General features: G+C 46.6%; 5 protein-coding genes across 5 annotated transcripts; 3 read left to right on the top strand and 2 right to left on the bottom strand.

Moving 5' to 3' along the window:
* On the top strand, nucleotides 1-488 carry SERLADRAFT_477685 (uncharacterized protein; the record flags this gene model as incomplete). Its single annotated transcript, XM_007322952.1, has 3 exons — nucleotides 1-225; nucleotides 281-397; nucleotides 451-488. Coding segments are annotated over 3 exons (372 nt in total), but the record flags the coding sequence as incomplete, so codon positions are not given.
* Nucleotides 489-1,346: 858 nt separating this feature from the next.
* On the bottom strand, nucleotides 1,347-4,886 carry SERLADRAFT_452963 (glycoside hydrolase family 79 protein; the record flags this gene model as incomplete). The annotated part of the gene is made up of 11 exons (XM_007322951.1): nucleotides 1,347-1,749; nucleotides 2,089-2,338; nucleotides 2,411-2,465; nucleotides 2,523-2,805; nucleotides 2,922-3,241; nucleotides 3,299-3,489; nucleotides 3,541-3,588; nucleotides 3,649-3,825; nucleotides 3,882-4,056; nucleotides 4,160-4,418; nucleotides 4,871-4,886. The coding sequence occupies 11 exons, from the start codon at nucleotides 4,884-4,886 to the stop codon at nucleotides 1,706-1,708; spliced, it is 1,818 nt and encodes a 605-aa protein (XP_007323013.1).
* Nucleotides 4,887-5,216: 330 nt separating this feature from the next.
* On the top strand, nucleotides 5,217-7,849 carry SERLADRAFT_477680 (uncharacterized protein; the record flags this gene model as incomplete). The annotated part of the gene is made up of 14 exons (XM_007322950.1): nucleotides 5,217-5,267; nucleotides 5,324-5,408; nucleotides 5,470-5,708; nucleotides 5,755-5,814; nucleotides 5,873-6,012; nucleotides 6,059-6,078; nucleotides 6,133-6,167; nucleotides 6,229-6,386; nucleotides 6,442-6,653; nucleotides 6,706-7,096; nucleotides 7,154-7,338; nucleotides 7,393-7,489; nucleotides 7,545-7,651; nucleotides 7,716-7,849. 14 exons carry the CDS (start codon nucleotides 5,222-5,224, stop codon nucleotides 7,717-7,719), a joined length of 1,779 nt encoding a protein of 592 aa, XP_007323012.1.
* Nucleotides 7,850-8,091: 242 nt separating this feature from the next.
* On the top strand, nucleotides 8,092-9,063 carry SERLADRAFT_477678 (uncharacterized protein; the record flags this gene model as incomplete). The annotated part of the gene is made up of 4 exons (XM_007322949.1): nucleotides 8,092-8,241; nucleotides 8,308-8,360; nucleotides 8,417-8,727; nucleotides 8,797-9,063. The coding sequence occupies 4 exons, from the start codon at nucleotides 8,126-8,128 to the stop codon at nucleotides 8,905-8,907; spliced, it is 591 nt and encodes a 196-aa protein (XP_007323011.1).
* A 685-nt stretch (nucleotides 9,064-9,748) lies between these two features.
* Nucleotides 9,749-12,594, bottom strand: SERLADRAFT_442398 (glycoside hydrolase family 79 protein; the record flags this gene model as incomplete). Its single annotated transcript, XM_007322948.1, has 12 exons — nucleotides 9,749-10,147; nucleotides 10,202-10,256; nucleotides 10,315-10,615; nucleotides 10,679-10,688; nucleotides 10,747-11,062; nucleotides 11,124-11,333; nucleotides 11,390-11,507; nucleotides 11,568-11,655; nucleotides 11,717-11,882; nucleotides 11,948-11,960; nucleotides 12,028-12,351; nucleotides 12,411-12,594. The coding sequence occupies 12 exons, from the start codon at nucleotides 12,592-12,594 to the stop codon at nucleotides 9,749-9,751; spliced, it is 2,184 nt and encodes a 727-aa protein (XP_007323010.1).
* Between the last annotated feature and the right edge of the window lie 33 nt (nucleotides 12,595-12,627).

Genomic DNA, 12,627 nt, shown 5'->3' with positions numbered 1-12,627 from the left:
AGATTTATGTGGACTCTACATACTGCCAATGAAGAACATTGGGTCCCCATCAAAATTGTATCCTCGTTTACGCGTATGCGTGATTTCGCAGCCCTTGGTGTAGTGTGGATAGCTAAAGCTCTGCGCACCAGCACAGAGCTAGAAGTGGATGAAGCTGGTGAGAATGTTAGGCGCCGTACCGAAGTTCAGGAGCCAAAGGGGCAATTTGAGCGTAGCGTTTATGCGGTAAGCATAGGTCTTCTTCCCAATCATAGATTCTCTATAGCGCACCAACCTACAGAAAGGTTTTGGGAAAGAAGAACCTGAACTCCAGAAGAAGCTCGAAGATTTCTTCAACCAATACGGTACTGCGAATGCAGTCAGAATGCGGCGCGTGGATGGCAAAAAGGAGTTCAAGGTATATTTCCTCGAATGTTAACCGAATGCTTAATGTCTGAGGCAGTTCTCTAGGGATCTGTTTTTGTGGAATATGCTAGTATGGAGTCTGCAAATGCTTTCTTGAATGCAGACCCTAAACCAAAATGGGACGGTGAAGAGCTTCTTATCATGTCAAAGTGAGTCAACTTTTTATTTATGTATTTAATTAAAACACGAAATCTGATGTTTTGCAGGGAAGCCTACTGCGACATGAAAATCAAAGAAAAAGGTTTAACGGGAAAGAGTGCTTCTATGAGGAAGGACACTATGACCAGTCGGCGCGGATTTAACGCCTTTAAAGAGGGCCAAAATGAGAAAGGTGGTAGTCACAAGGACAAGCCCAAACCAGAAGTATGGCTGGAGTTCATGGGAAGCAAAATACGAGTGCAGGAGGAAGACGGAGGAAGCGTGAAAAACGAAGATGTCCCCCTTGTGAAAGGCGCGACGCTCAAATTCACTGGCTGTGGAGGTGATGCAAACTTTGCAGAGATGAAGGTAGGGTCAACGGTTTATTTACTCCATGTGGCTTGCTAATACATCCTCCAGAATCCATTGCGAGAACGGTTTGCTCGCGTACCCTTTATCAAATTTGAGAAAGGCGATGACTTTGGTTTCGTTGGCTTCGACAAGGCTCTCACAGAAGATGAAGTCGCATTTGTGAAAGAAAGCATAAAAACAGTCAACTCGAAGGAAGTCACTTGGGCTGTTCCCGAAGGTTTGCATATTCTACGTTTTACAACCTCCTGGCCTCTTGTCTGACTGTAAAATATTGCAGAGAGCGAAGAGAAGGATTTCCAGATAGAACGGGCCAACTTCGCAGCACGGTCAGCGCTGTCGCGTTCTCAAGAACGAAAAGGAGGGTCCTCGCGAGGCGGTCGCGGTGGAGGAGGTCGTGGTGGACGCGGGGGAGGACGTGGAGGGGGACGTGGTGGAGGACGTGGCCGGGGAGGAGGTCGGGACAGGGGTGAAGGGCGCTCAAAGGAAAATAGCGATAAGCCTAGCTCAAGTACCCACGATGACGAGAAGGCAGGGGAGAAGAGAAAGCGGGCTGTAGAACCTGACGGTGGCCCGGATGTAGGCCTACGAGGACAAGGCGTTCCAACTGTCAAGACTATCAAAAAGGTCAAAACTGACGAGACCGCATGACCTACCCACCTGTGATTTTGTGCCAGTGCTGAATACTTACATACACAAAGCAGCCTCAAGATGCAAAATGTACTTCTATTGCATGCCTACTTGTATCTCTGCCAAATATGTTCCGTATCAACTTCAAAGACTAACGATGTATTTAACTTTGTGCTACGAGCAAAGCAGGGAAAGCGAGAATGTAGTCTATGCGGGAAAGGTGTTATGCTACAATGTGGTGCAGTGGGTGCGTGTAAACTTGAATGTAAGTAATGTGTTGAAATTCCTAAGAAAAACCATGCTAAACAAGAAAGAAAGAATATTAGAGTGGTCGTAAAGTAGTCAGGATGTCCGTCATTGCACAGCTTGGACAGGAGAACCAGTCAAAATCCAGGGTCTATCATCTAATAAGTGAACTCAATCTCCCAACAATAAGCGCACCAGCAATGATGGCGCCAATACTTGGTAGAGCTTGCGACAACCCAAAGGCACTGTTCACACGACCTTTACTCGTGCCTCCCAACATGTCACTCATGCCTCGCTCACCGTTCGACGTTGCGAGTACTGCCTGATCGATGGTAACTGTGTTCTCGGTCTTGGTGTATGCAGTGGTAGGGAACGTCATGGTCGCGCCCGAATCGGATTCAGATGACGCTTGGCCGTTCAGGAAGACGAGAGCAAAGCCGGGAGCGGGGACGTGGATTGAGCAGACGTTGTTGCTCTGGTCGCAAGTGACCGTTTGGACGTCTAATTGGCCCACTGGTCTTCCGTCAGAGCTAAAGACGTCACCAAAGGTCTGAAGGAAGGAAATCAAAAGGTGAGAAAGAATTTATAAAACGTATAGCGATTTACAGGGAGATGACTTTACCTGACCCGCCCAAGTGAAGTTATACTTCTGAGCAACCGAAGAAGCTGCGAGGTACCTGAGAAAGTACCGTCAGAGGTTGTGTTGCCTTCCACTGTCCAAGCAAAAGCCTTACTTCACATTAACTTGCGCAGGAACCATTCCACCACTGATGGAAATGCTCGCTGTGTAATCGCTTGCCCCTGTGGGATCTGATACGTAGTTGAACAGTGCGACTCTCATGGGCTGGCCATGTTCATAAATTGCATAGCCTGGAGTGAACTCGTTGTTACCGTTTGCTTGGAGATCAACCACTTGAGAGGCATTGGAGGAACCCAGTACTTCAGCCATGACGAGGGCTGAATAATAGATAGGTCCAATGGTCCATTGATGGAAGGTCGATTGGTTAGTAGGTGGAGCTAGAGGAAAGATTTAGATATGTGCTCATTACTGACCGAGCTCTGAAAGACCTACGCGTGAAGGGCTGTGAAAGGGAGACTTAATCAAACCTCCGACATACAACATTACAGAACACGTACGTTGTAATAGACATCCTGACCACTGACGTGCATCAGTGCACCCGAAAAGTTCGAATATGCCATCTGTAGACTATAATCCAATCCCCACAATGCTGCCCCAAAGCTGTCACTAAGGCCGGGGAAACCACCGCAAGACGCAGTGTTGGTTTCGAACATCAAAAACGGTTTTCCAACGGATTGAGCATAGTTTGTGGAGTTGAGATACGAGGAGACTATATCTATGCCAGATTGATGAGTCAGGTATGAGGGAAACATCTCTTGCCCGGTCCTTGGAGTACCGATGCCAAATGTAGCGTAACAATTGTCTGATGGATAACTAGGTAACACCAATGTTCGTGACATATTCAAATTTGGAAAATCGCCCAAAGCTTACCGTTCAACTGCGAGAGCAGAGAGCTCCTGGTTGTATTGCTGCACAAACCCAGTATTCCAAATATCTTCCGGTGACCAGACACCAGCCAGATTAGGACCAATAAGAAGGCCTTGGTTGGGGACATTAGCGTCATTCTGCATAGCGGTTACAAGCTGGCCAAACTCGGTCACGTAGTCACTGGGACCATAGTTCTAGACTACATTTCAGAATTGTGAAGATGGTAGAGGCAGCGAATTAATTACAGCCGGACGATGACCGTGCCTTGAGTAGAGGTCAGGCTCGTTTCCAACCTGTAAAATGCATTGAATAAGCATTCATGTTGAATGACTGAATTACTGCATATAGCTTACCTGCAAGCCAATAAGATTATCTCCCAGAATAGATTCCCCAGCTTCAGCTATCTCCAGACGGAAGTTTGACGTGTTATAGAAAGGTAAGCCCATGTACCAGCGGACGTTAACCAGATTGGATATGCCTAACATCATTTTCATGATATCTGACGTAAAGATCGTTGGAGGTGTTGCAGTCTGCAATCGAGGCGCGTGAGGAACATGCTGACAATGCTGTATGAGATGTAACTTACAGGGTTTGTACTGCCTGAGTAGTCCTTTTCCAAATCAGCTCCGTCCGCAATACTACTGACAAGAGTGGCCGAATCCTGTGTGTTACCACCGACACGGATGTTGATGCTTCCAGCACGTTCTCTTATGTTAGCCATCAAGTTCAAGAATGGTACCTGTAAGAAAGAGCTATGGATACTATCAATATCAATGACATTATAAGAGATGCGCAGAGCTGTACCTGTTTCGTCCAACTAGAACGTTTATCAGTAATGATATACTACGAGGAAAACAAAGCAACTAACGGATTTGTGTGACCACACTGAACTCAACACTGAAGCCAAGGAAAGAACCCTTTTGCGGTATTGATAGCCCAGGAACACCACCATTCTGGAGCTGAATGTTGAATTGACTAGGTGGCGGCGGATTTGGAACAGGAGGTGGTGTGAGAGTGGTGGGGTTATATGCAGCAGATCCGGTGTATGATGCTGATGCTGCAGTGGCTGTTCCAGCGATACCTAAGGTCTGTTGCTTATAAGGACCGTATACGGTAACATCGGCTTGGACAACGCTCAAGCATAGTAGCAGAAAAGAGTGGACGAGGAAGAGACGCATTTCTGTCTAAGAAAATGGTTTCAAAATAGTGTTAAATATATAACTTGACATTATATGAGCCAAAGAATTATTTACCAAATCCTCTGAGCGTTTTCCAGACTCGAAAAGACGAGATGAGGTGGAAGAAAAACAAAAGGTCGTTGCGAACAACTTAAACCGATTTAGTAGATTACGTACAAAAAATCAATTTACGTGGAGGTTCTAGCCCAAAGCGGTAACTCCGTGGCCTTGGCGCACCAATGGTTGTTTCCGGCTAACAACCTGACCGGGTCCAACTTTCTCCAGTTCTCATGAAGGGAGTCTTAGAAAGTTTATGACAACAGGAAACTATACCACGAAATGGTGCACTTTGACGCTAGCAGCCAGACAAGGGTTGATATGGCGAATGCGCGCTCACAGGCTACCATAGACATACCAGTCATCCGCGATTTACTCTACGGTAAGTTCATAGTCGCCTTCAAGGAGTAATTTACCAAAACAGGTTGTACCATAAGATGGGCGAGAAAACTGGGATGCTCATTGTAGGGTGCAGAGGATAGTGTCTGAGGACCCGGTTTTCGATAAGAGTCAGAGGTGAGTCGTATGACAGTACCACTTGGGTTTCCGAAAGGACTTGTGGTGAGCTCTGACTTGATGCAGAGATTTCTTGGGGCGCGGCGATTTATACAGGAGAGGCTTAGCCATGACCAATCGAATTCTCGAGCTTGAGGATATCCACAAATGGTCCTCACAGGAGACCTCGGAAGCGATGAACATGCTTGACGAAACGCTCCCGATTAGACTACACTTGATAGGTACTTAGATCCCCGTTCTTGTCTAGATCTACATTCAACGTTACCTTCTTTCCTAGCTTTTGAACCAGTGCTACTATCACAAGGTTCAGCTTCTATGTTACAAAGATACCGGCACCTTGCTGCTAACAAAGCCATACATGGGTATGTATCCGTTCCACGGTTTTAATCCAGAACGTCAGGATTACAAGGCAATTGAGTGCAGCTGCTATCTCCAAACCGAACTTGGACATGGAACAAATGTTTCGAGATTAGAGACTACTGCCACCTATATCCCGGAGACAGACGAATTTGATATTCACTCTCCTACATTGACAAGCAGAAAGTGGTGGATCGGGGCATTAGGGAAGACTGCTACTCATGGTGTAGTTCAGGCTAAACTTATACTTCCTGGAGGCAAAGACGTTGGCCCACATCTGTTTTTGGTGCAATTGAGATCTTTAGGTTCGTCTGTAGTCTCCTTTTCAGTTACATGTCTCATCTTTTGCAGAGGATCATCGGGTATTACCAGGGCTCACAATCGGTGACATAGGCCCGAAGGCCCTAGGGGGTATGTACGTTGTCTGCTGAATTACAGATAATAGCTCAGTTTAGGTTTCATGGCACAGGTAATGCCTCGAACGACAATGGATTTGCCAGCTTCAATCATGTAAAGATACCAAGGGATAATATGCTCTCAAGGTTTGCCCAAGTGACGAGGGACGGGCAATATGTGAAACCTCCCCATGCTAAGCTGAGCTATGGAGGGGTAAGTCCCCAATGCAGCTGCTCGATCATCATCTCATTTCTTCCAGATGCTCTACATTCGATCAAGGTATTTCTGGGTGTAAATATATGCATATAGCGGAAACCAACCTTGATCCTTCAGCATGGTAATCAGTGGAGGCTGGACTATGGCTAAAGGTATGCTATATGATATATTATAGAAGATGTCGTACTGATCTTGCACATACACACACTACAGCGGCTACAATTTCAATTCGATATACCACTGTACGTAGGCAAGGAGGTGGGGATGTCGACGGACTCGAACGTCAAGTTATATCATATCCATCAACCTTCTACAGGCTTCTTCCCATTTTATCGCGTGCATATGTTTTTATTCTGCTAGGACAACGGATCGTAAGCAGCACCGATATCAGTTTCTGCAGAATTAATATTATCTTCCCTTTCTCAGACTACGGCTTTTAACGAGATGTCATCACGTCTGGCGTCAGGAGATGCTTCCCTGTTACCCGAGATACACGCGACTACAGCTGGACTGAAGATACTGGTCTCTACGACAGGAACTGAGGATTTAGAAACGGCTAGACGATCTATGGGAGGACACGGATATAGTGCTTTCTCTGGCCTTGGTCGCATTTACGCGGATTATGTTCCAAGCGCGACGTACGCAGTCCCAGTGTATCGCGGAGATGTCAAACACTCATGCGCTCATTAGATATGAAGGGGACAATTTTGTCCTTGATGGACAAGTCATTCGCACAGCACTGAAGTCATACAGCAATATATATTCAACAAAGACATCGTCCATGTCAAGTCTATCGCCCTTTTCCAGTTATCTTCGCCTCTGCCATTCAACGAAGCCCCCTCAAATAACTAATTCGTCGACATGGGACGATCTCGCCAGTGTCATTTTACTACTTGAATTGCGTGCTGCTTTTGTTGTCAGGGACTTTGCGCGCAACCAAGGTGATGACGATGCAAGCGCATCTCAAAGAGTATCTAGAGCCGTTGTAGATGCGTTCGTCGCGACACAAATAGGCCACATTGTCAAAGACCTTCACATCCTCAATCTCGAGAAACGAGTCATCAGTGACCTTTTGCGTCTTGTGAGTAACTTTCATTCAATGATGCAATCAGACCAACATTCAACCATCTCACCCAAGTATCTCCTGACTACAATTGAATCGAATTTAGTCGACTTTTTATCATTCAATATTCTTCCTCGCGGGGAGTCTGGTGATCCCGCTCGTAGTCTTCGATTGTCCATCCGAGATCTATGCTTAGAGCTCCTTCCCAACGCGATCGGTCTCACCGATGCCTTTGGGTTCTCGGACTGGGAATTAAACAGGTTGGTCGGAAACGGTTACCAATTTTGATCTTTGCTCACTCTCAGTCCGGCTAGTGCTCTTGGTGTCTATGATGGTAACGTGTACGAGGCGTTGTGGAAACGGGCACAAGAAGAACCCCTGAATAAGGATGAAGTGACACTTGCTTATGAGGTAAAGTTTCTTTCATATGTCATGGGTTTGTGAACCTTTCCTGACACCCTTGTAGGAGAGCATCAAACCAATGCTGCAACGTGGCCACAAGTTGGCTTTGCGAGGTCGTAGTAAACTTTGTAGGCTGTTGTGTATCGCAACTTCTACAATAAATCTGATTATGTGCGTTCATTACCAACTCGATCACAGTTATTTTCTAATTATATTTGGGTGGGCTACAATACAGTTAAGTATCATGTATTGAAATATCTCTGTTGTACCCAATACCGTTTTCCGAGTCTTTATCCCCTACCACAACTTTCTCAAACCGCTCTTATTATCGAACTGGCTTTTACTATGCTACGCCCGGCTATTCATGCATCAGAATGACTCGAGAACTGAAAGGCGATGTGCACATGCTACATGCAGTTTCTGTCTCGCACACAGGTAGTTAGTGGATGTTGCGGCCGCTCTAATTCTGCGCCTTGTATTCTTCTGGTTGACCTATTGCGGGTTTGTCTTATGATCATGTCAGTCACATCGGTGTCTTTTGATTGATCGGAGGCATAGGCCGATAGTGCGCTGCGTAGATCCTTATATCACGAGGCTTGCAATTGATAATCGAGAAAGGGTATCTTTACTGCAGCTTTCGTCGATATGGCACTCCCAACCACCGAAATCCTTGTTTTCCCCACTTCCGAAGCATACCAGAAGGATCCCAGTATAGTAGCAGCTCCTCTCGACATCGTACTGAAAGCCCCAGGAGTACAAGAGTGAGCTACACATCTCAAATCGGTCACATCATCTCGCTAATCAGCGGGATTGCGATCGACCGACAGTGCTTTCTATGGATTACAGGTCGAAAGCCCTGACACTGGATACATCTTCCTCAGTATGTAGGATTATGTTTTCACAGGAGATCCATCTAACCTGTGCCGCATCTCGTAGATTGGGATAGCTTGAAGCATCATCATGATTTTATCGCCGCGCCATCGTACCCAAGCCTCATCGAATCTTTGACCCCCTCTCTCGGCGGCGCCCCCCAAATGTACCATGTCCAATTCTCAGGTGTCCTCAACGCCCTCAAAGAACCCATCACCGAGGTGTTCACATTCAAGCTGAATGCTCCCGAGCAGCGAGAGAAGGTGGTTGGTTTGCTCAAACAAGCCGAGGAAGTCAGCAAGGGGATGATCGTGTTCGGGCAGACGGTTGAGGACGAGAACCTGTACTACATGGTCTGCGGTTGGCCCAGCATCGAGGTGAGTATATCCAGCCCGAGCTCCATCATGATGTACATTACATGGTCCTCATACTTTATCGTGCTCTAGGCCCATCAGGAGAGATCGGCACAAGCTGACACGCAAGCTGGTCGTGATTTCTTGGTGACGGCGGGCGAAATAGGGATCAAGCACACAAAGTTGACGCTCTACACCAAGTAAACATCAAGTAGAAACCTTGCGGTTTGCATCAGATTGCTGGCTGTTGTACGACTATTGTTATTGGTAATATCTAAGAGAAAATGGAGCAATGTATTCCGTGCAGTTAGTATATGAATGTGAGCTGCAAAGAAATAAGATGTAGACATGCAGATTCAAGCCTGGGCGAATGAAGTCCTGACAAGCGTCAAAAAGAAAAAAAAAATCGCAAACGTAGTGCATGTATAAGGAGGATTCGTGAACAGGACTGACAACTGACAAAAATACCTAAGACTCGATTGTTATGTATGGGTCCAGGAACAAATTCAATGGCAATTCAAAAATATTTGATGGAAGGGAGATTCGAACTCCCGCCCTTTCGGACCAGATTGATTCATCATCATATGATGTGGTTCCTTAGTCTGGCGCCTTAGACCGCTCGGCCATCCCACCATATATGCATGGAGCCATGAGAGAATTATGATGAAATACATCCACTTTCAGAGGATTTGAAAAGCGACTCAAAGCAAGCACGTGAGATCCTTCGAGTTAGGGCTTTGTAAGTGACACTCGACGAGCTGACAGGTTTTGAGCAGCCATACAAAGCTTGATAATATCTAAGAGGAAATGAAGCAATGCATTTCGTGCAGTTATTATATAAATGTGAACTGCAAAGAAACAAGATGCAGACATGCAGATTAAGCCTAGGCGAATGATGTCCTGACAAGCGTCACAAAAAGAAGAAAAAAATTACAACGCAGTGCATGTATACAAAGAATTCATGAAATGGTCAGTAAGATCAGTTCAAATGTCTGTGGTGGTGGAAATAGCTCCATACAAATGTCAGTTCGTTCCCTCTCTCTATCTATAGCCGCACTGCTTCTCGACCAATCACAAAGGCACCAACGACGATAGAGAGCAAAAGAGCCACTCCCGAACCTACAACACCCACACGGCTCGCTCCGTTTGGATTTCCTTTACTCGTGCTCCCCAGTTCACCTGTCCTTCCACGTCCATTCGACGTCGCAAGTACCGAAGGATTGATGGTCACCGTATTGATAGTCTGTGTGTAGGCGGTCGTCGGAAACGTTTGTGGGGCCGAAGGCGACACTTCGGATAGACTAGACTGGGAAAGGAACACGAGCGCGAAACCGGGCGCAGGGACTTGTACTTGACAAGTGTTGGCGTTTTGATCACAAGTAACGGTTTCGACATTGAGACTACCTGCGAGGCGACCATCTGACTGGAACACGCCGCCCAAAGTCTTGAAAGGGAGCATGAGTGTGACTGCTTTCGTGCCTACTTAACTTGGGCTTACCTGGCCCGCCCACGTCATGTCTGTCTTACTGGATACTGAGGGTGCCAAAAGATATCTGAGGTGTGCACGTTAGTGAGGTCGTCCTTATAAAGGGACATACCGAAGAGACTCACTTGACGTGCGCTTGAGTCGGGACTCCGTTCGGGAGGCCTGCAGCTGAACCATCGATCGAGATCGTTGCTGTGTATGTATTTGCGCCAGATGGATCCGTCATGAAGTTAAAGAGTGCGACTTTCACTAGGTTGCTACCCTCGTAGATGGCATACGCAGGAGTGTATTGGTTTTGGCTATTCGCACCGAGATCGATAATACGGGAGTTGTTGGAGGTACCGAAAGCTTCAGCAAGGGCGAGAACCGAATAGTAGACAGGACCGATAGTCCATTGGTTATAGGAACTTTCATTAGTGGGCGGCGCTGTTAAAGGAAGTATATGCCTCATTGATCACGGAAGTAAACAGCAACGAAAGCTTGGCTTACGAGTGAAAGGCTGGAAAGGATTCCGTAAGCCGTGAATTTTATAGAAGGCAATAAGGCAATACACGCACGTTATAGTAAACATTCTGTCCACCGACATGTAACATGGCTCCGGAGAAGTTGCTATATGCCATCTGCAAACCATAATCAAGAGCCCAAAGCGCAGCCCCAAAGCTGTCACTGATACCCGGGAAGCCACCACAAGACGCGGTGTTCGTCTCAAACATCAAAAACGGCTTTCCTTGAGATTGGGCGTAATTCGTCGAGTTGAGGTACGGTGCGACGAGCCCCTGCCCAGATGCATGGGTGAGGAATTGCGGGAACACGGTCTGTGGATCAACAGGTTGTCCAATACCGTATTCAGCGTAGCAATTGTCGGTAGGATAACTGACAGATACATCGTGATTAGATTAGACAAACGTGAATCCCGAAATATATTGATACATACTGTTCGACGGCGAGGGCTCCGAGACTGCTAGAATACGAAGGCACGAAACCGGTATTCCAGACATCCTCAGGCGTCCAGGTACCAGATACAGATGGACCAATGAGATTGTTTTTCACAGGGATGTTGGCGTCGTTAGCAATTGCCTGTATAATCGTACCGAATTCCCCAAAGTAATCAGATGGACTATAAGTTTGAGGACGATGGCCGTGACTTAAGGAGGGTCTCAGCTTTCAGCGTTGTAGATATGACTGGTGAGTGGAACTTACGCAGAGTAAAGATCAGGCTCATTGCCGACTTGCAACCCAAGTAAATGATCGCCCAAGACGGCTTCTCCGATTTCAGCTATCTGCAAACGGAAATTTGAGGTATCGTTGAATGGTACCCCTAAAGTATCAAAATGTCACTCCTGCACAGAGTTTGTCTGAAGCTTGATAAAATACACACCAAGATACCAGTTGACATTTGTGAGTGCTGTGACGTTTGCGAGCATGTAAAAAATGTCGTAGGTGAGGAACAGTCCCGGTGTTTGGGTCTATGGAATTCAAATTCGATGTTCAGTCATAGAATTAAGTGAGATGAGACGGGGGGCATACGGGGTTGGTCAGAGAAGTCTTGTCCTTCTCCATGTCTTTTCCGTCTGCCAGCGTAGGAACTACAGTGGCATACTCTTGTGTGTTACCACCAACCCGAACATGCACTCGTCCTGCGCGTTCTTTGACGTTGGCCATAAGATTCAGGAAAGGGACTTGGAGAAAGGTTCTGATTAAAAGTTGAGAAGTGATGTAAAAACATATCGATAGAGGGCAGATGCTCATGTTACTCACGAATTGATGCCAACTACCCAATGAAAGCGCGGTCAGAGGGGTACAACTCCTGAAAAGATAAAAAGGAGGGCAATACTCACTAACTTGATTTATAACTGACATTTCTATGCTAAAGCCAAAGAATGCGCCTGGCTGGGGAATTGAGAGTCCTTGAACATTTTGGGCGCTGCTAGCGAGTTGCAGGGTAAATTGGGTAGCAGGAGCTGGACTAGGGATTGGGGGAGGATTCAGTATTGTGGGATCGTAAGCGGCTGCGCCAGTATATGAGGCTGCAGAGCCGGATGCTGTTCCTGTAGGACTTCCCAGACGAACTTGACTGTAGACAGTGACCGATGCCTGAGCAACGGATAAAAAGGAGAGATAACATAGTAATGAAAGAGCGGATGTTTGCATGACTGCGGAGACTTTGATGTGATATCAGTCGAGAACAGGAATATACGGAGACACGATGGACAGTTTATACGGCCTATGCTGAGGCCAACGGTGAGCACGAGCGAAGAGGCGTTTTGGGGTGCAAAGTACAGAGCAAATTGCAACGAAAGCCAAGCATGCGCACGCGCCACATCACGAATATCGGCTTTCGCCTTTTCATTAGAGTCATTACTACAGCGGCATGCATTCGAATGGAGGGCAGATGTGCTAGACATCGTTAGACTGGCTTCGAGGAAAGATATGTTCAA

This window comes from Serpula lacrymans (genome assembly GCF_000218685.1).
Source record: "Serpula lacrymans var. lacrymans S7.9 unplaced genomic scaffold SERLAscaffold_14, whole genome shotgun sequence".
Lineage (NCBI taxonomy): Eukaryota > Fungi > Basidiomycota > Agaricomycetes > Boletales > Serpulaceae > Serpula > Serpula lacrymans.
This window is presented reverse-complemented; position numbering and strand designations above follow the sequence as displayed.